At 53.2% G+C, this 20,322-nt stretch overlaps 1 protein-coding gene across 4 annotated transcripts in view; it reads left to right on the forward strand.

Annotated features, from left to right (window-relative positions):
• KIRREL3 (kirre like nephrin family adhesion molecule 3) overlaps window positions 1–20,322 on the forward strand; it is a 362,894-nt gene that overhangs the window by 306,867 nt on the left and 35,705 nt on the right. For all 4 annotated transcript variants that reach the window (XM_064634483.1, XM_064634484.1, XM_064634485.1 and 1 more), the window contains 2 exons: window positions 2,981–3,131; window positions 9,081–9,186. In XM_064634483.1, coding sequence (XP_064490553.1) covers window positions 2,981–3,131; window positions 9,081–9,186 — 257 coding nt within the window. The remainder of the gene's footprint in view (window positions 1–2,980; window positions 3,132–9,080; window positions 9,187–20,322) is intronic.

Consider the following 20,322-nt stretch of genomic DNA (forward strand, 5'->3'; position numbering starts at 1 on the left):
CAAAATCCGAGACCTAAAATGGGTCAGTTTGCAGCCATTTGTAATGCAAGCAAACTTCAAAGGCAGCAGCCAGAGCCGTTCCTCAACCTCCCGGAGATCTTTAATAAACATTTCACCCCCTGCCGCCGCTGTGAAGCCTCCACCCAGCCCCATTCCAGCACATCCCGAGCTCCTCGGGAAAGCAGAGGAGCCAGAACACCCTCCTTGCCTCCTCCTTCTCCTCAGCACCTCGGCTGAGGCTGAGCCACCTCCCTGCAGCCCATGGAGGAGCAGAGGGGGAACTGCCCCATCTCCCTGCGTGCAGGGAGAGAGGCAGCACTAATTAAAGCCAGAGAGATCCGACCTCTCCCTCTCTCAAATCAAGTGGAATTAATTAAAATCCAGGCCGTTGACATGCAGTTGTTTGTAGCTCATTCCTTTCCCCTCCACTGCAGACTGACAGGCCCTGGGCAGACAACTTTTGAGCCCTTTCCCTTTCAGAGCCACAGGCAATGGGGAGCAGGGAAGGAGGAATGTCCCTCCTTTAAAATATTTCCAACAAAAAAAAAAAAAACCTTCCAAAGCAGAGCTTTCCAGGCTGCAGCTCCACCTCACACACAGCACAGACATTTCCATGGCATTTTAAGCAGCCAGCAGGGATGGGCTGGGAGGGGAGCCCTGTTCTGCACAGGGGAGCATCTTCCACTCCTCCTGGAGTCAGGAAAACACCTTCACTACTCCTCCTGGACTCAGGAAAACCTCCCTTTCTGAGGCTGAACCTCCGTTTCCCCCTGATTTGCCGGAGGTTTCCATGAGGCCCTTCCACATTAAAAAAAGAAAATCAGCCTTCAGAAAAACTTACAGCCAAATTTAGACGGTTTTTGAATGGGAAGTTTTGATTTTTGGGGTCTGAGAAACTTTTCCCTTTCTAAGCTCCCTTTAAAATAATTCCCAGATTTTCCTCTTTCTGCTTTTTCAAAAAACCCAAAACCTAACCCAGCTCTCCTTTGATCCAGATATTCCAGCCAACCATAAAGAAACCCTGTTCAGGTTCCTGTTTGCCTGGAACCATTTGTGCTGAGGGAGAACTTTGTTATCCTGAATTTCCAGTCCACCAGCTGATCCATTTGCAGCCCCCTGCAATTCCAGCCTGGCAGCACAGAACAGCCAGGGCTGACTGAAACCCCCCTGATCCCTGTTGAAGCAGACAGGGAATGTTATAGGATCCTGCAGGATTTTGAGGCTAAACCCAGATAGGGGGAGAATTTCTGCACAGAATTGGGGTTCACCCCATCCCAGCACAGCAGTGGGGCTGTTCCACAAGGGAGGGGCACACGGGGTGACAGCAGAGCAAGGACAGGGCACATCCTGCATTTGTGTGTCCAGAGATGGACAACAAGGGGCTGGAGAACCAGGAGGGGAAGGAACTGGAGCACCAGGAGCTGCTGAGGGAGCTGGGGGGGCTCAGCCTGGAGAAAAGGAGGCTCAGGGGGGACCTTCTGGCTCTGCAACTCCCTGGCAGGAGGGGGGAGCCGAGGGGGAGTCAGGCTCTGCTCCCAGGAAACAAGGGACAGGACAAGGGGAAATGGTCTCAAGTTATGCCAGTGGAGGTTTAGATTGGATATTGAGGAAAATTTCTTCACTGAAAAGGTGACCAGACATTGGAACAGGCTGCCCAGGGTGGTGATGGAGTCCTCATCCCAGGAAGTGTTCAAAAAACCTGTGGATGTGGTGGATGGGGAGATGGTTTAGTGAGGGACCTGTCAGTGCTGGGTTAATGGTTGGACTCAGTGATCTCAGAAGGCTTTTCCAGCCCTAATGACTCTGTGATTCTGGGCTGACTGTGGTGACAATTGCTCATCGTTCCTTGTGCCAAGAGGCACAGACCTGTGTGCCTGCAGGCTGTGCCACAGTGAGCCCAGGGAAAGGATTAGTCGGGAATCACAGAATCATTTAGGTCAGAAAACCCCTCAGAGCCCATCCAGTCCAACCATTAGCTCAGCACTGCCCAGGCCACCACGAACCCACCTCCCCAAGTGCCACATCCACACGTCTGCTGACACAAGTTTATCACTCAGTAAACCCCTTGTCTTACACTGCGAGGAGCAAACTTCAAATACAGACTTAGAGGGAAAAAACACCTGGCAGGGTCCGAAATCCAGAGTGTTGATAAACCAGAGAGAGGCCAGAGGTCAGGGAATGATTAAAAGACTGAAAACCACACAACATCTTGAGAGCCTGCGAGGGCTGCAGGGGTTTGATTTATCAAAGGCAGGGCTATGGGGTGACGTGACCACGGTCTGTAAGAACTGTAAGAACTTGCAGGAGGATTAGGGGTTGGGAAGGGAGGGCTCCCAAGCTCCTGGGCTCCTGATAGATGCATGGCAGGGCACCAGGGCTGAAGTCAAAGGCAGATAAATCCAGGGAAGAGACACAGTGCCAAGGCTGAGCAGGCAGACCAGGTTAACCCCTGCTGTGCCAAGCTTGGGAGTTTGTCTCTCTGGCATCCACAGGTGCCATCAGTGATCACCAGCCCAAGTGGGGATGATTTACCACAGGCTGGTTCAGACCACAGCACAGCAGCCATGGCTGGGGTCAGTCCGTGCTGCTGGCACCACTCATTCCTGTGGGAAGAGCCCAGGTAGCTTTGTGCTCTCACCTGCAGGAGGTGACAGCAGGGTCAACACTCCATTTGCCTCTGGCTCCCTCTTTCCTGGGATGGTGGGTGATGTATCTCACTTGGAGCTGTGCTCCCCAGGTCTAGGCACAGCAGGGCTGGAGGGAAACAGATGGGAGTTAAGAGCCCAATTCCCAGGGAAGAGCAGTGAAATTTGTCTTTGTTATTCCCCCAAGGCTTTTGGCAGATCCCAGCCAGAGGAATTGTTATTGCAGGGAGCTGCTTGGCTGAGAAGCTCGTACTGTGCCTGCAGAGCCTGGAATGGGAAAGGGGGCCCTCTCCGGTAGGAAACTGCCTTTCCTGATCCCTTTTTCCCCTTTACAGACACTTCTCCGTGATGGCAAGAGGGAGAGCATCATGAGCACCCTTTTCATCGCCCCCTCCGACATCGAGAACGGGGAGAGCATCGTGTGCCGCGCCACCAACAAAGCCATCCCCAGCGGGAAGGAGACCTCGGTCACCATCGACATCCAGCGTGAGTTCACAGCCAGCTGAGCCACCTCTGGGCACTGGGGCACCCCAGCCTGCCAGCCCTCTCCATGCCTGGGGCTTCACACGGCCCTGACCCCAGGCAGGAGCAGGATGCTGGGATTGGGGGTTTCCGTTTACCGGGATTTACTGGCGCGTTGTTACGGTGAAGTCACGGTCAGAAGATCTCATGTCCTGGGCTCCCTGGGGCTCAGGAACACCCCTACCACAGGGACATCCTGCTTCCCAACATTTGTGTCTTGTGTCCCTGGTTTTGAGCACAAGCAGCACCAGCTGCCCTGCTCTGAGTGGCCCCACTGTGCCCCCGGGGGTCTTTGGAGCAGAGATGGATCCCAAAGGGTTCTGGGTGAGCAAACAGCACCTCTGGGCACGGCCACCAGTGGAGATAAGGCTCAGTAAAATCTCTGGTGCAAAATCACGTGTTTTCAGCCTTACAAGCAGTTCAGTGGTAGGGTTTTTGTATCATTCCCTGCTGGGATGGCGTGTGAGACTCCTGATCAGGGGGAAGTGTCCCCCCCATGACACACAGGCAGCACCAGTCACCACCTCACAGGGACAGGTGTGTCTGAAGAGCCATATCCTTCACCCTTTACTTTAAATCCACAGAGCAAAATCTTCTTTCCTCCAAAATTCACATTTCACAGGCCTCTTCCCTCCTCCTCTGCAGTAGCTGTTGCTCTCAGGCTCACCCTGACCCCCTCCAGACGGGCTCCATTTGCACACCCAGTTCCTGCAGCTGTATTTACCCACAATTTGCAAGAGCAGGGTGTTCAATATTAACATGCCAGCTGCTTTCCAGAGTCCAATTAAAACTGGCTGAACAAACTCAAGCACAGCAGAAAATTCACCATTTAAGACTTGCAGCTTTGGCTGCCGGAAGATTACCGGGCTCTTGGGTTGCTGGCTGCATGTCCTGACAGAACTGGGCAGATAAAATGAGATAATAGCCTGGGTTATTTCACAGCCAGCAAACAGTTACAATGGCTGGAGACACACTCACACTCACACAAACAACACAGAGCTGGAGACATCATTACACTGGGTACAGTGCGGGCAGGGGACGTGAGCTGAATCCCTGAGCCCCGTGGAATCTGCTTGGAAAAGAGAGAGACCCAATAAAGAACACCAATTTCCACTCTGAGCCATTAAATGCTCCATGCTGTGAATGTAACAACAATAATATCCTACCCAGCTAATAAAAGTATGTTGTTCCTAATGAGGGCTAATGAGGATATCAATCTCCCAAAGCTGGATGGGTGATGGAGAGAGAGAAAAGTACCAAGATGGATTAACCAGGCTGAGGTGGGATGGATTTTGACCCTGGTGCAAGAGCCAGCTCTAGCTGCATCTAGTCATAGTATCATGGAATCATTAAGGCTGGAAAAGACCTCTAAAATAATTAAGTGCAGCTACTAACCCAGCTTTAGTCCCTTAGGTTTCACTCCCAACTTGGTAGACAACCAACTGCATTGACTTTGCAAAGAGCTAAAGGTGCTTTTCTGAAGCAAAAAAATTATCTGGGCCACTCATTTTTTTCCTGGGGAATTGTCCTGGGAAGGCAGGGTGGGCTGTGAACTCCCCTGCACCACCCTGGCAATGAGAGGGGGTCCTGCCCACGGGTCTTCTTCCAACATCTAGCAGAGAAGCAGCACCTTGGGGGGGAAAAGAAGTGGTTTCTGCAAGAATAAGGAAAAGCAGGCTGCAGTTGTTGCCTGGGGAGCTCTTCCCAGCCTGGCACAACCTGCTTCATCCCCCTGGACCCTGCCCTCTCCACCTCCACTGGTAGGTTGAACTCACACCACAGGAAACGTTACCCAGCTGCACAGTTCGAAAGAGATGGCCTTGCAAAATAATCCCAGGGAACCAAAAATAATCCTTCCCAGGAAGCAGCAGCCTGGTAAATCACTCCTCCTGCTTTATTGCATTTGCAACTCAAAAGAACATCAGAAACTCTCACAGGCAGCAGAAAAACGCCAGGGTGGGGGTTATTCTTATGGAGGGTGTGAACGTGGTGGGAGGAATTATCCTCTTTCAGCTGGTGCAAAGTCAAAGTTGGGCTCCCATCAATCTCATGCCTGACCATCTTAGCAGCAATGAAATAGCTGAGTCATAAACCCCTCCCCTTCCAAGTATAAAAATAAAGGGAGGGTGGGGGGAAAGAACTGGAAAAAAACCCCAGCGCGGGGTCTGTAATGGAAACACTGAGCGGCTCCAGCTGGAACATCTGTTCAATGTGATTTCCGTTCCACCAGCCACATCAAAGTCAGCCTCCTGTGAGTTATGCACCGAACATCACAAGTGGGATTAAAATCATGTTTAATAGTTTGATATGCCATAAACTATTTATACTGCAGGAGCCCAGTGGCTCCGTGGAAATGCACACCCGGCGTGCCGGGCTGGGGAGGAGCGGGGTTATTGCTTAGCCAAAGCCATTTGCTCCAAGCCTCTGCACACACATGTGCACTCGCTCATTTTTACACCTTTTTCTGTCATGGCAAGAAGGGATTTGGCTGCATCTGTGTGGTTTTGCAGGACGTGGGAGGAGGAGAAGGAAAGTGGAGGGTGATGAGGGCCACATGGCTGTGCTGGAGGGTCTCCCGCTGCGTTTATCCTTGGAGCTTTGGAGTATCTGATTCCCTTTTGTGCTCGCCACGGGGGAGTGGAAAGCCCAGGGCTGAAGAGGCATCTTTGCCTTAGAGAAGAGGTTTGGAAGGGCTTTGCCCACAGGGGAGAGGAGCACGGAGAGGGATTTGCACCTGGCAGTACAAGAGCCAGGAGGGTGCCTGCAGCCCACGGAGCTCAGCCCGTGGCCCCTCCCGAGGTGCTGAGATAAAACCACAGGAGATGAGGGTGTGCCAAGGTGCCCTCGGGCTGAGGGGCGGGTCCCGGGGCGATGCCATCCCCGGGCGTGCGAGCGCTCGCAGCCGCTCCTCCCGACGCCCGTGGGCTGGCTCCGTCTGATCCCATCATTCATATTAATAACAAGAAGCCGGGCAGGAATTATAATTGTAACCGAGTGGAATTACATCCTGATGAGTTACAATTTGTGTCTTTTTTCCCTTTAAAATGCCCCGAAACACACTGGCACACACAAACCCGCGCTGTCCGCGGCACCCGCGACGTTCGAAAGCCCGATCCCGTTCTTGAAAGGCGAGATCAAAGACTTTAATTCATTTCCTTTGCTCTTTTTCCCCCCTTTTTTTTTTGTCTTTTTAATCTTTTTCATTATTATTATTTTGAGTGCAAGAGGGAGCCGGGCTCATTTTAATACAAAGAGGCTTCTCGGTAAATCGTAGGCACAGCTCCTAACCCATCAAACAATGGGGAAGCTACTAAAGAGAAGTGTGATTCATATTTAACAAAGGAAGGTGATTAGCTGTTGTTGTCTAACAATAGGGAAGTGTCAGGATGCCTGGGAATGAATTAGGAGCCCGCTATACATCTCTGGGCTGCAATGCGAGGGAAGCTCATTTATATTCCCAACTGCGCCCATCTTTATTGTCATTTGAATTGCACATTTTAAAATGAAATTAGGGTAAATTGAAAATACCTATAATTTCCCCGTCATAATTTCCCATCAGGAAGGCAGGTGGCTTTGCTCGCAACAAAGTCGGGCTCCGGCTGGGTAAATACCAGGGGGCGGAGGAGGAGGCGCTGGAATGCTGCTGGAACGCTGCTGGAACGCTGCTGGAACGCCGCCTTTCCCACTCCCCTCCCGCCCAGCCGACGGTGGCACTGCCCAGGCCACCTCCAGGACTCCCCTTCTGGTGGCCTTGCTGCGAGGATGGTCCCAACCCATCCCTCACCTCCCAGGGCTGCTGAGGATGCTGCTCTCGCCCCAGGATGCCCAGTCAGAGGAAGGTCACTCCGGCAGGACCCTGACTGGGGAATGCTGGAGGAAGCTGCCAGAGGGAGAAGCCAGCAGGGAAACTTTCATCCCTATTAAACACAGCAACGCTCCCTGGGCTTGGTTACAGCTTCACAGTGTCCCAGCAGGTGGCCAAAAAGGCCAATGGATCCTGGCCTGGCTCAGGAAGAGTGTGGCAGCAGGAGCAGGGAAGGGATTGTTGGCCTGGACTGAGCGCTGGTGAGGCCACCCCTGGAGTGCTGTGTCCAGCTCTGGGCCCTCAGCTCAGGAAGGACATGGAGGGGCTGGAGCAGCTCCAGAGAAGGGAACAGAGCTGGGGAAGGGACTGGAGCACAAGTCCTATGAGGAGAGGCTGAGGGAGCTGGGGGTGTTGAGCCTGGAGAAGAGGAGGCTCAGGGGAGACCTCCTCACTCTCTGCAACTCCCTGACAGGAGGGGGGAGCCAGGGGGGGGTCGGGCTCTTCTCCCAGGAAACGATCAGCAAGACAAGAGGGCTCAGTCTTCAGCTGTGCCAGGGGAGGTTTAGGTTGGATATCAGGAAGAAATTCTTTCCAGAGAGGGTGCTCAGCCATTGGAATGGGCTGCCCAGGGAGGGGGTGGATTCTCTGTCCCTGGAGGTGTTGAAGGTGAGACTGGATGTGGCATCAGTGCCATGGGCTGGGAACCACGGTGGGGTTGGATCAAGGGTTGGACTTGATGATCTCAGAGGTCTTTTCCAACCCAGTTGATTCCCTGATTCTGTGATTCTATGAAACCAAGCCCTGGCCCTGTGGCACTGACCCTGCTCCCAGCTCTGGGAGCCCAACCACCCCCTGGGCCACTGGGTACTAATCAGCTTCTCTGCCCCCCTGCCCTGCCAGCTGCAGCCTTTCCCCGTTTTCCAGCAGGGAAGGGTGTTGCTGGGATATTTAGGAAGCGGAGAGAGGCAGCAGGTAGAGGCAAACACATAACATGGCCTATTTTAGGATATATTTTTGCATATGTGCATCATCCCACCTCGAGGGCAGCAGAGCCCCTCACTTGGTCTATGAGCCCCAACACACTCTGCCATGGGACAACTGGTTCTTCAGGCACCCAAAAAACCCTCAACAAGGCCATTTCTTTCTACTTTTTCCCCTCAAATGAGATCCCATGTTTAAAACTTAAAGCTGGAGGTCTGACACCGCCCCCCCCCCCCCCAGAAATCATGAAAAATTAAAACAGGTCTGGATATTCTTATTCCCATCTAAACATTGCACCCGTTTCTATCTTGCTTTCATCGGCTCTTTCCTGAATTTTATTTGCTACTGAAGCATTTTGATGCTTTTCATGTGAAAAGGAGAGAAACCGAGCAGCAGTTGGGAGACTGGAGTGGCCTGTGACACGAGTAAGGCCTTGGCAGAGATGATTAAGCTGATGAAAGAGCAGAAATGCCACTTTCAGCTTAGAGGAAAGACAAAAGATCATCATTACACAGCGAGATATTAAATGGGAGCATCTCAAAGCAGGCGAGTTTATGTCCTTAAATGGGAATCAGAGCCAGCAGTCACACTTTTGAAGTGAACTGTTACATCCAGTGGCATCTGTGGCTCCTCTTCCTGCCTTATTCACTGAAATCCTCCAAGAGAAGAGCATTCATGGCATCAGCCTGTGTGACAACTATTAGATGGCTTTCAACTGAAAAATGGCTTCCCACTGCCAGAGGGCAGGGTTAGATGGGATATTGGGAAGGAATTGTTCTCTGGGAGGGTGGGGAGGCCCTGGCACAGGTTGCCCAGAGAAGCTGTGGCTGCCCCTGGATCCCTGGAAGTGTCCAAGGCCAGGTTGGATGGGGCTTGGAGCAACCTGGGCTGGTGGAAGGTGTCCCTGCCCATGGCAGGGGGTGGAATGGGATGAGCTTTAAGGTCCCTCCCAACCCAAGCCATTCTGGGATCCTGTGATATCACAGCATCAAGGAGTCTCACCGCTCCTGCCAAGCTTTTCTTACAGCCAAATTTTGCTTTCCAGACTCAGAGCCTGGCAGGCAGCAGGCAGGGGGATGCTGTACCGTGTCTTTGGGTCTCTCAAGGGCTTGTCCCTCTCTTTGCAGACCCACCCCTGGTGAACTTGTCCGTGGAGCCGCAGCCAGTGCTCGAGGACAACACTGTGAAGTTCCACTGCTCCGCCAAGGCCAACCCCGCCGTCACCCAGTACAGGTAAGGTGACCCCCTCTCAGCCACCACACACCTCACTCCAGCACTCTGCTGGGAGCACCTCACCTTCCCCCCTCCAAAGCTTCCCCTCCAGGTGACCGAGAGCGCTCAGCACCTCGGGCTGTGATTCCTGGTGGCCCTTCCACTGCCCCCCGTGTTTCCCAGTGCGTGGTGCTCATTGTGGCTCATCCCCACAACCTCTGCTTGGGGGATGCAGTGGCTGGAGCCAGCCCCTGCTCCCTGCAGAGCAGCACAGCCCTGCTGTGGCTCGGTCCTTGTCCCAGCATCCCCCCTCCGACGGCTCCCTGATGATGATGATGTTACACGTTGAGAGGCTCCGCTCGCCACCGTTCTGCTGCATTCAGCAACTCCTCAGCCAGGGATTCATCGGGTTTGGAGTGGATTAAGAGGCCTGGCACCGAGCTGGCGGAGCCATCTGTTTGGGGACATAACGAGCAGCGAGCGCCGAGTGAAAAGTCTATTATGGGAAAATTCCTGCCTTTTTTTTTCGGAAAGCTCTTTTATGGCTCGAACAATGCAGCTCCCTTCCCGTCTCTGTGTAACCCTTAAGCGACCACCGTGAGCCTCTCCATCCCCAGGGAGCCTCTGCATCCCCGGGGAGGCTCTGCATCCCTGGGGAGCCTCTCCATTCCCAGGGAGCCTCTCCATCCCCAGGGAGCCTCTCCATCCCCAGCAGTGGAGCTGAGCTCGGAAGGGCCAGAGCAGAGGCTGGGCTGGAGGTGTGTGGGGTTCTGTGCGGGATAGGCTCTCCTTGAGTGGGATGTTCTCCTCGAGTGGGTGGGATCATCACTGCTGGTGGGGTCTGCAGTGCCCCTGCAGTGGCCACGCTGAGCTCAGAGCAGGTCATGAGTGGTTGAGAACTGCGGGAGGAGAAAATGAGTCGCTTGCAGCTGTGGGAGGTCTGGGGGATCCCTGCCTGCACCCCCTGTGCTGACCCAGCTCCAAACCTCCCTTGGTCCTTCTCTTTTTTCTGTAAGCAGTGACAGGACCGAAGGGAACAGCTGGAGCTGTGTCAGGGCAGGCTCAGGTTGGATCTCAGCAAAAGGTTCTTCCCCCAGAGGCTGGTTGGGCACTGCCCAGGCTCCCCAGGGCAGTGGGCACAGCCCCAAGGCTGCCAGAGCTCCAGGAGGGTTTGGACAACGCTCTGAGGGACAGGGTGGGATTGCTGGGGTGTCTGTACAGAGCTGGATGATCCTCATGAGTCCCTTCCAGCTCAGGGCATTCTGTGATTCCATGATTACTCACCCAGGGTTGGTGAGCAGGTCTCCGAGCTCAGCCCTCCCCTGCTCTCTGTGTCACATTCCGTCATCACTGCAGGTGAGCAGATGGCTCTGCACTGAGCAGTCACTGCCATGGGCCCTTGGGAATGTGTGTGAGGGCTGATACGTTGGAAAACACCCTACTCACAAAGGTTTTTTGGTCTAAGTAGACAAAATATGGGTATGGAAAGCAAGGCAGGTTGTCAGCACACTTTGGGAGAAGAGACCATCGTGCAACCAGGTACATCCCCATCCCAGCACCACCAGCAGCAGCTCATCCTCCTGCCTGGAAGCCCTTAGTGTGCACAGGCTCACCATCCATTCTGGCTTTGCAGCAGCATCCATGGATAATAAGAGAGGAGGCACCTCCAGGGACAGGTTCTCGTGCCCCACCTCCTGTTAGGCTCGTACAGCTTAATTAGTACAATCGAGTTTCCTGGTAGGAACGATTCCTTCCAGCTGGATATCAGCACAACAAAGCAATAATTGTGTTGCTGGTTACACAGAAGAGTTATTAATTTGAGAAGTCAATTAATGTCAAAGATACAAATAGCCCTGGTTTAGTATTTACAGTTAGGAGGAAAATGAAGTGTGTGACGGGCTGGGTGAAGGACCCACGTGGCTCTGACTCCAGCACTGATTCTGGTACAGCCCAAGGCAAAACAACCCCCTCTGGCCAAGGAACCAGAGAGTGGCAAGAGCCTGGCAAAATTTCTGCTCCATCAGCCTGATCCTCAACAGTGGGACCTTCCACATCAGCCCTGAACCCAGCCTGGGCTGGAGCAGCCAGGAAGGCTCCTGTCTGAGTGTTTCCCTTCCTTGAAGTAGGATTTGGGGCAAGGGGGAATGGCTTCAAATCGATGGAGAGAAGGTTTAGATTGGATATTGGGAAGAAATGCTTCCCTGTGAGGGTGGGGAGGCCCTGGCACAGGTTGCCCAGAGAAGCTGTGGCTGCCCCATCCCTGGGAGTGTCCAAGGCCAGGTTGGAGCAACCTGGGCTAGTGGAAGGTGTCCCTGCCCTTGGCAGGGGGCTGGAATGAGATGAGCTTTAAGGTGCCTTCCAACCCAAACCATTCTGGGATTCTGTGATTCCCCTTGGCTGTTTCCACCCTCTGGATCCATGCCCAAGCCAAGCTGGATTGCTTTTCTCCACCAAGTAGAGACAGACCCACTACACTTCTCCCATCTTCGGTGCCACCTTGGTCACACAGGGTGTTTGGTGTCTCCTCTGGCTGCAAATGCCTCCCTCAGCCCCCTTCTTTCCTCTCAGCCATCCTGAGCCCACAGGTCTTGTCACCCTTCCTGTTCCCTGTGCCTCAGCATTCCTGCTTTGCCATAAATGGCTTCGTTTCATGATGGATTTTATTATCAGAACTAATTGCCCATTTTTTTCATGTTATGCTTTCTTATAAAAGTGATGTTGGTGGGGGGGGAAGAGGCATGAAAAATTCAAGCACTTTGGGTTTTTTATTTCTTGACTTCTCTTAACGTGCAAACTTCACACGAGGCCTTTTCCCCACCACTGTGACAAACAAACAGGATTCGGCAGCGCTCGGTGGGGCTTCCTTCTGCTTAACGGCTCTGATTGATGGAGGGGGATTCACTTCCCTTCCAGAAGATCCCACAGCTCTTCACTAACTGTGTAAAGGGGCAGATGTTTCAGCACTGAAGCTTGGAGTCCTCTGGAGTGGAACATCCAAGCAAGGAGCCCCCTGCACCTCAGCACCAGCAAGGAGAGAAGGGTAGGACGTGTAAAGCCCTGGGACTGAGAGACCTGGAGGTGTGAAAAGGAAGAATATGAGCTCAGAGCCATCCTCGGGGTCAATAAGGACCCCACCACTTGTGAAAATTAACTTATTCTGCCTTAAAAACAAACTGTGATTTTTTTTCTCCTCGGGAGAGGACCACTCTAATTTAATTTGTCCTATGGCTTCCCTCATCTTCAGGCAGAGACCCCAGATCCTCAACCCATGTTTATTTTTAACCTCCCCCAATATGTTGGGGGAGGTTAGGCAAAAATGTCTAAACAACATAAATCCCCTTTTCTGGGCATAAATCCCCAGCCAGCTCTGCAGGGCCATCCCTGCTCCCAACACACCAAGTTGTCACCTTCCTGGCATTTTTAAGAGGGGACAGGTTTTGCATCGAGTTTGCATCCCAGATTTTTCTGGCTGGGAAAAGCACACGAGTTCAAGAATCTCACTCAAAAACACTCCTCTGGGAAGAATCCATGAACTGGACTGTTTGTTAGGAAGAAGCCACTGAACCACCCCCACGGTCCTGCTGACCAAGATTTTAAGCCCAGACCCCTCGCTCTGTTCAACAGAGGGGTAAAAGACACAAAATCCAACACAATTCCCCAGAAGACAAAATTCCCTCTCCACCCCTATAGAGAACAGGCTTTTGGTGATATCGAGGCGGCTCCTTTTTCCTTAAGAGTTTTTCTTTGTGCTCTCTCCTCTATAAAACATCCCACACAGGTGGGTTTTAATGCAAGGGAAACCTGGCTGGAAAGGAGACCCTGGAGCAATCCACTCCCAGAGCCAGGGTGGAAAGTTACAGCCTGCGCTGTCTTCACTTCTGGGGGCAGGGGGTTAATGAAACTTTGTCAAAATTGACAGATTTCCACAAAATCTTTGGCCTCAGTGGCATTTTTTAAGTCAGAATCCTCCTTTCTTAAAATCTGCTGGCATCTCATGGCATTGGGAAGCAGGCAGGGCCAGGGCAGGGTGTCCTGTGCTGGAGGCACAGCTGCTCTGCTCCTTTCCTTAGCTGGGGGCACTGGAGCTGAAATCCAGGCCCTTCTGCCTCGCTGGCAGGAGCCGTTTCTTGACAAGGAGCATCTTTTTCCCCGAGGACGTTTGTTTGCCCACGATGTCACCTGGGCTGTCACTCACGGGACAGGCCGGTGTCACCAAAACCAAGTGGAGGGAGTCAGGCAGAGGCTGGTGAGTGTCACAGCAATCCCTGAGCAGGGGGTTTGACGTAGGGATGAATTAACCCTGGCAGCAGGATTTTGCTGTTTTGCACATTTTCCCTCTCTCCACAAAGAGCAAGCTTTGCACAGACATGTCCTACAGTTTCTGTAGGGTCTTATACCCCATCTGGCCTGGTTTTACCCCACCTCTGCCTGGGAACATGTTCCCTTTGGAGCTGAAGAGCAGCTCAGCCCACCAAAAAGCCCCTCGGGGCTGCCAGCACAGCATCTTCCACTCGGAAAAGCCTCGGGGGGCCCCGGGCTGCTCGGCAGCACCTCTAGGTGTGTCCCCCCCTGCTTTAGCACCCTGGACACGGGGCTGGGAGCCCAAAGAGGCTCCCTGGTGTCCCAGGGGTGGTGGGGGAAGGCTGGCCCAGCCACTGCCAGCCCGTGCCAGCCCGTTGGCAGGCGGAGTGTCCCGGTGCCAGGCTGGAGCAGAGCAGTGAAGGCTCCGATGGGTGGGATCATCCCCCACCAACCCGCTGCCCACGCACCTCTGCGGCTCGGCGGGCAGTCCCGGGATGGGGGGGCGGGGAATTTGGGAATTTACGGGCTTTCTTTTGCCGCAAGCACGCGGGCAGGAGAGGGAAGGGGAGAGTAATTAGCTGTCGCCGTGGCTCTGCCACCTGCGATGGCGAGGAAATTAATGGGAAGCAACAGAAGTCGGGGCTACGTGAACCGACTCCCAACCAGGCCCCCTCTTTGCTCCCTTCAGATCTCTCCATTTGCCAATCTGCTCGTGGCTTTTGATGTCTGTTGTGTGTCTGTGGGGTGGGGGTTTTTTTTGCTGTTATTATTTATCACTCGCAGTAAGAAAGAGAATCTTTAAAGTGGCAGCAGAAAATGGGAAGGTTTAATATTGCAGGAGGCAGAGTCCCTCAGCCTTTCGGGCTCCTCGGCTGATGATTATTTTTGCGGAGTGATGGGGAGCTGGTGCAGGCAGGGCAGTGATACATATCTCATTTTGTGCAGCCACACAGTGCTCTCGCCCCCAGGGCCAGTGCAGACCTTTGCAAATAATGTTATCTTTGTAGGGGTTGGTAGGAGGCCATTTGGAGCCACTCTCCAGCACCAGCTGCAGTTCTGGGGACCACTTTGCTCACAAAACAAGGTGTGGGACTGACACAGCTGGGAAGAGGGAGCAATCCCTCCCAGCTGCTGCAAGGTGTTGAGCAGGGCAGCTGTGAACACACCCAGCCCCCCATAACAGTGTGGGACGTGGCAGAAGGTCCAGCTGATGCTGCAGCAGGAGCAGAGATCAGCAGGAGCTGGAGGGCACTTGTTTGTCAGGGATGGTGCTGCACCACTTCCTCCCCATCCTGCAGGAGAAGCGGGATCATATCCTGTGAGGTCCCAGCAAGCTCCACCTGCCCTTAGGTTGGGCCGAAGCCAAGGGCACCACCTGCCCAAATCTTCCTGCACCAACCAGCTTGGTGAGCAGCAGCTGCAGGTCAGGGCTTAAGGGTGGCTGGCCATGCTGGGGCAGAGCTCAGAGCCAGCCCCAGCAGCCCCCTGCCCTCACCACCATGTCGAGGCACTGCGTGGCTCACCCTGGAGCATTGTTTGTTTGCTCACTCAGTGGGCTCCAGTCTGCAGGAAAGCCCTTGTTTGGTAAATACTGTTTTATCTGTGAGCCAGCAGCACACTGTCGCTCATCAAATATTAATCCAAACTCAACTGCTTCTTAACAAGGTTTTCTTTAGAGGCGTTTGGGGCTCGAACGCACCTGGTGGGAGGCAGTGTCCTGGCTTCCCTCTGGCTCTGCACAGGGAAAACAAAGGGACAGCAGCCAGAAAGAGATCCCTGCTCCTGTCCCTCCAGCCTGCTCCACAGGGCCCTGGCTCTGGGTGGGATGTGGGGTGGGCATTTCCCAAACATGTGGATGAGGAGCCCAAGTGCCTTTGGTAGATCTGGTGTCTCCAAGGATCACATGTCATTCCCAGGGGCAGGTCTGGGAGTGTTTTGGCTGCTGGTCTTAGGGGAGAAGGTGGCAGATTTGTTGGGGTTCAGGTAGATATGGAAAAATTGCCCCTGATGTGGACAGGCTGTGAGAAGAGAAGCAGTAAATTACGGTATGCATCAGCTGTGCCTTGGCCTGGCTGCCATGCACTGTGCATCTTGGAGGCATTCATTCCATGGAGACACATTCCCACACTTTGTTTGAACAAACCTATAGGAGAAGTTCAGACTCCACAGGGCATTGCTGCTCTTTATCCTCTGAGCCCGTGTGGGGACCTGCATTCACCAGATTTATTCATGAGACACCTCAGGCGGCCGCGGAGGAGTTGAGTCCCCCAAGAGCACGTGCCCCATGTCCTGCTGGGAACGGCTTGGAAGTTTGCTCAGGCACTTGAACCAGCTCCCTCGTGGCTCAGCATTGCTTTGGTGTGTGGCAAAGAGCCAGGGAATGAGAGTGTGAGGGTGACACTGGGTGGAGGAGCAGCACAGACCTGTGAGAGCCCAGGGAATGGAAGAGGGAATGAGCAGCTGGGCAGCCCTTGCTTGGCTTGGTGGAATCGTTGCTCTTTCACTGCCCCAGGAAATGTGGCTGGATGGACCAACTTATTGCCAGGAGCACATCCATCATCAGTCAGCCAGGGGCTCAACACACAGACCCAGCTTCTCCAAAACAAATCCCCAAGGGAAGGGTGAAGAGACAGCCCCTGCCCCGGGTGAGTGGTTATAACAGAGGGGGAGGCCCAGAATGAAGGTCAGCAAGTTGTGGAATCACAGAATTGTGTGGGTTGGAAAAGCCCTCTAAGATCATTTAGTCCAACCATTCCCTCAGCACTGCCAAGGCCACCACTGAGCCCTGTCCCCAAGTGCCACATCCACATGGCTTTTAAATCCCTCCAGGGATGGTGTCTCCACCACTGCCCTGGGCAGCTGTGCCAGGGCTGGACAGCCCTTTCAGGGAAGAAATGAAGAAATGTTTCCTAACATCCAACCTAAAGCTCCCCAGGTGCAACGTGAGGCCATTTCCTCTTGTCCCAAGTCGCTGGTTTGTAGGGATTCCCTTCCCTAATTCCTCCTGCTCACTCCTCAGGGATCAGACCTGTTCAGACAGGGTCCCAATGCCAGAGGGATGCCCCCAGGGATACATCTGAGGCAGGATAAAAGTGAAAGTGAGCTCAACCTGCCTGCAGGCAGTGAGGATAGCTGAGCTGATAGATGGGTGCACCCCGTTTCATCTGACCAGGATGAAGCCACATCTACAGAGCTGAGCAGTTTGGGTCTTAGGGAAGGAAGAGCCGTGGGAATTGTTTCCTGCTGCCAGGAGAGATCACCCTGGGCACTGGGAGAAGGATGCCTCTCTTCCAGCTGGCTCTCCATGGGTCAGTTGGGCCTCTGGATGTGCACAGCATCCCTGTTCCCGGGTTAAAGGCCAGGGAAAGGCGTGTTGGGAGTTTAACACTGTTCCATGACACCACAGTCGTCCCTGCCTCGTCCATTTAGCTGAATATGTTCACAGATCCGTAGGCTGTAAAGGCCAGGAGGGTTTATTGGATCGTGGGAAGCTGATGCAGAGATCTGGGGCAATGATTTCATTGGCAACTTTTGAGGGAGAAGTGGCAAATGATGCATTTAATGGGCACGCCTGGCACTGCCTCCAGCCAAGCCACAGCAGTGGCTGTTTTCCCTCTTCTGGCACTGTAAAACCTGAATATGCTTTAATATGCAATTCAGATGGCTTTGGAAAGTGCCTCCTGGGAGCTGGTGTGTTTTTATGCTGCTTGTTTTTTTCTGCCCTTAATGAAAGGCCCAGAATAAAAGTGACCATCCCCTCATGCCAAACATTCCCCAGAGCTTTGATCGCCATGACCACGACCCAGCCGGCCAATTTTTGGGAGTCTCTACCAAGGAAGGGGGATCTGCAATATTAAGTCTAATTAAATTACAGTCACTCCTCTGGTAATATTTAATAGGTGTTGCCAAGGGTTTGAAACAGGCCATGGAGGGGCCAGTGGCTGCAGACATGGTGTGAAATCCGTGGGCATGTGGGCACGTTCCCCCATGTGCATCATGCTCAGTGCCAAACTCACAGGGAAAAAAACACCTGGATGTCCCCTCTGGAGAGACAGGGACCCTTTCAAGGCCAAGTTGGACAGAGCTTGGAGCAACCTGGTCTAGTGCCCCTTCCCATGGCAGGGGGTTAGAATGAGATGAGCTCTAAGGTCCCTTCCAACCCAAACCATTCTGGGATTCTGGGATTCTACAACCTGGGGCAGCCCTGCAGGGTCCTGCAGAGCCTCAAGGGTCCCCTCTGCCTGGGAGGTGACATGGAGAGCAGCTCACCAGATGTCTGGTCCAAGCGAGAAGCATCTCAGCATCTTCGAGTGGAACGGTCACTTTGGTTTTGCTGCCATTCCTTGGCAGGCTTTGGACCTTCTCCCCCCCAAACCAGCTCCCTCCTTCAGCAGGGAGAGGAGGGGAAGGGTCTTGGAAAAGGTCTCATTTATGCCAGTGTGCAGTTTTTGTTGCCTTCCTCCCCCCTGCTCCCATCTGCTCCCTCCTCCTCGAAGGCCGAGGCCGCCGTCTGTCCAGCGGCAGGACGCTGTGTGTCCATATGTTGTCCCTCTGCAGGGCTGTCACCTCTCCTGCTGCCTCCCACAGCCCGGCTCGGCAAGGGAGGGAAGAGAAGCCGGCGCGGGGAAGGGGCCTGCAGGCATTTCACAGCAGTAACAGAATAAATCTAATTTATAGACATAGCAAAATGCAGCTAAAGCGGGAGTTGAAATGAATGCAAAGCACACCGAGGTCTCAAGTTATCGGCACTGTAACATTTTTCCTGACTATCTCTGTTTTCCTGCCTGGGTTTGTCTTTGTAGCTTCCTCCCAGACAACTGGACCTTTGCTCTGAAGTGAAAATGAAAGCTGGGGAAAGAAAAAAAAAAAACTAACGGGAAATGAATTCTTCAGATCTCCTTCGTGATGCATCAGCCCCATCTGCCAGCTCCCTGTGACAGGGAGCGGAGCGTGGCTGGGTGGCAGGTGGAGAGGGAGAGACAGGCTTTAAAAAAAGGAAATAAAATAAAATAAAATAAAAGGCACAACTATCCCTGCAGCTGGGAAGGGAGGGGGGTGGCTCTGCCAAGGCACACAGCTCCAGGTGAGGCTGGGAAGGCAGGGTTGGAAGAGCCTCCCTCACTCGTGGAGGTGTGAGGACAGGGAGATTTGTCTTGTTCCCTGGCTTGTCAAGGTAATGGGAACAAGCGGGTGGGAGATGTTCGGAGCCAGCTCGAACTAATTAGGAGAGAATGTAGAGGAGAGAGTCTGATGGCTGGGAAGGGGGAAAAGGGGGGGGAAGGAGAATGCTTTGTACTGGTGAGCACCGTCCCTGACGTGGAGATGATTAAAGGTACCAAACAACGGAGTGATGGAGCTGCCAGTCCTAACCCAGGCTGGATGGAGCTGCCAGTCCTAACCCAGGCTGGATGGAGCTGCCAGTCCTAACCCAGGCTGGATGGAGCTGCCAGTCCTAACCCAGGCTGGATGGAGCTGCCAGTCCTAACCCAGGCTGGATGGAGCTGCCAGTCCAAACCCAGGCTGGATGGAGCTGCCAGTCCTAACCCAGGCTGGAGGGAGCTGCCAGTCCAAACCCAGGCTGGATGGAGCCCCTGCCAGAGGGGTTTGCAGCCGTGTTTCAGGAGGGCTCACTGAAACATGGGGTGCACCACAGTGGTGGCCATCACCATCCCAGCCGGAATCACCGACATCCCAGGAGTATCCTGAGTATTCCAGACTCTGCTCAGTTTCCAAGCGTTGGAACCTGTCTCTAAAGCATCTCATTTCCAGCAAACTTTGCACCCAAATCTCTTGGTGCTACCGAAAGCTTTGGAGCTGTGGTTGTGTTTTCCCAGCCTTGTCAATCACCTCTCCTTCAAGAAACCTTCCTGGAGCTCCTTCCTGGAGCCTGGGAATGTGGCTGGGAAGGAGCATCATTGCCTCCTCTGGCCAGATCTCCTCTCCCTTTGCAAGGAGAGGTGGCAGCTTTTCCAGCCTAATTTAGCAGTCTTTAATCTGAGTTATTCCAAACCACACTTGCCACTTCCTTCGTGCGTTCCCGCAGGATGATGGGCTGATTTCACAGAACGAAAAGCCTTAAGCAAATCTTGTCACACAAGAAAATTGATTTTTCAAAACTGACTTTTACAAGATTACTGGCCTCTTTTTCCCCCCTCATCTTTCTTCCGTATCGTTCCCTTCCAGTCTCACGAGGTGGCTTCAGATCTGAGGAAATTAGAGATGCTGTGACTAAATTGAAAATGTAAAAAAGGGGAGAAAGAGGGGGAAAAAGACACCCAGCACCTCCTCTCCTGCTGCCTCTGAAGGATATAGCTGAGTGTGCTTATGAAGTAGCAAAGGTACCTCCTTCACCTCTCCCACTTCCATAACCTCCGTGCCACGTCAGGAGAGAGTCTGTCCAAGGATTATGCCAACACCTCCCAGGGAACATCCCCTGATGGGCATTCCTTGGTGATCCCAAGCTAAATCACTGGGTTTTTTTCTTTCTCTCCCTCAATCCACACATATTATTTTCTCTTTTGGAAGAAAAAGAGTTTCCTCCTGCCGCTCAGTTCAGAGACATCTCAATGTGTTTTGTTAAAAAAAAGAAGACAGGGGAAGAGTTGCCTTGAAGTCATTTCAGACAGCTTAAAATATGCTAAGCTTTTGTGTTTCTGCCATATAAATAATGAATCCTCTTACAGCTTCTGAGTGGGGAAAGACATTGATTTAAGAGGCCTTCAGCTCTGTTTGAGGTTTTTCTGCTTTCGTGCCAGAATGGGGGGAATGTGACCAGGGACAAGTGAGGTGTGAAGGATGGAGCAGGGATGAAGCAAGGAGGGCAGGGGTGGGGACAGAAGTGACACCCACCTCAGC

This window comes from Pseudopipra pipra, chromosome 23 (genome assembly GCF_036250125.1).
Source record: "Pseudopipra pipra isolate bDixPip1 chromosome 23, bDixPip1.hap1, whole genome shotgun sequence".
Classification (NCBI taxonomy): domain Eukaryota; kingdom Metazoa; phylum Chordata; class Aves; order Passeriformes; family Pipridae; genus Pseudopipra; species Pseudopipra pipra.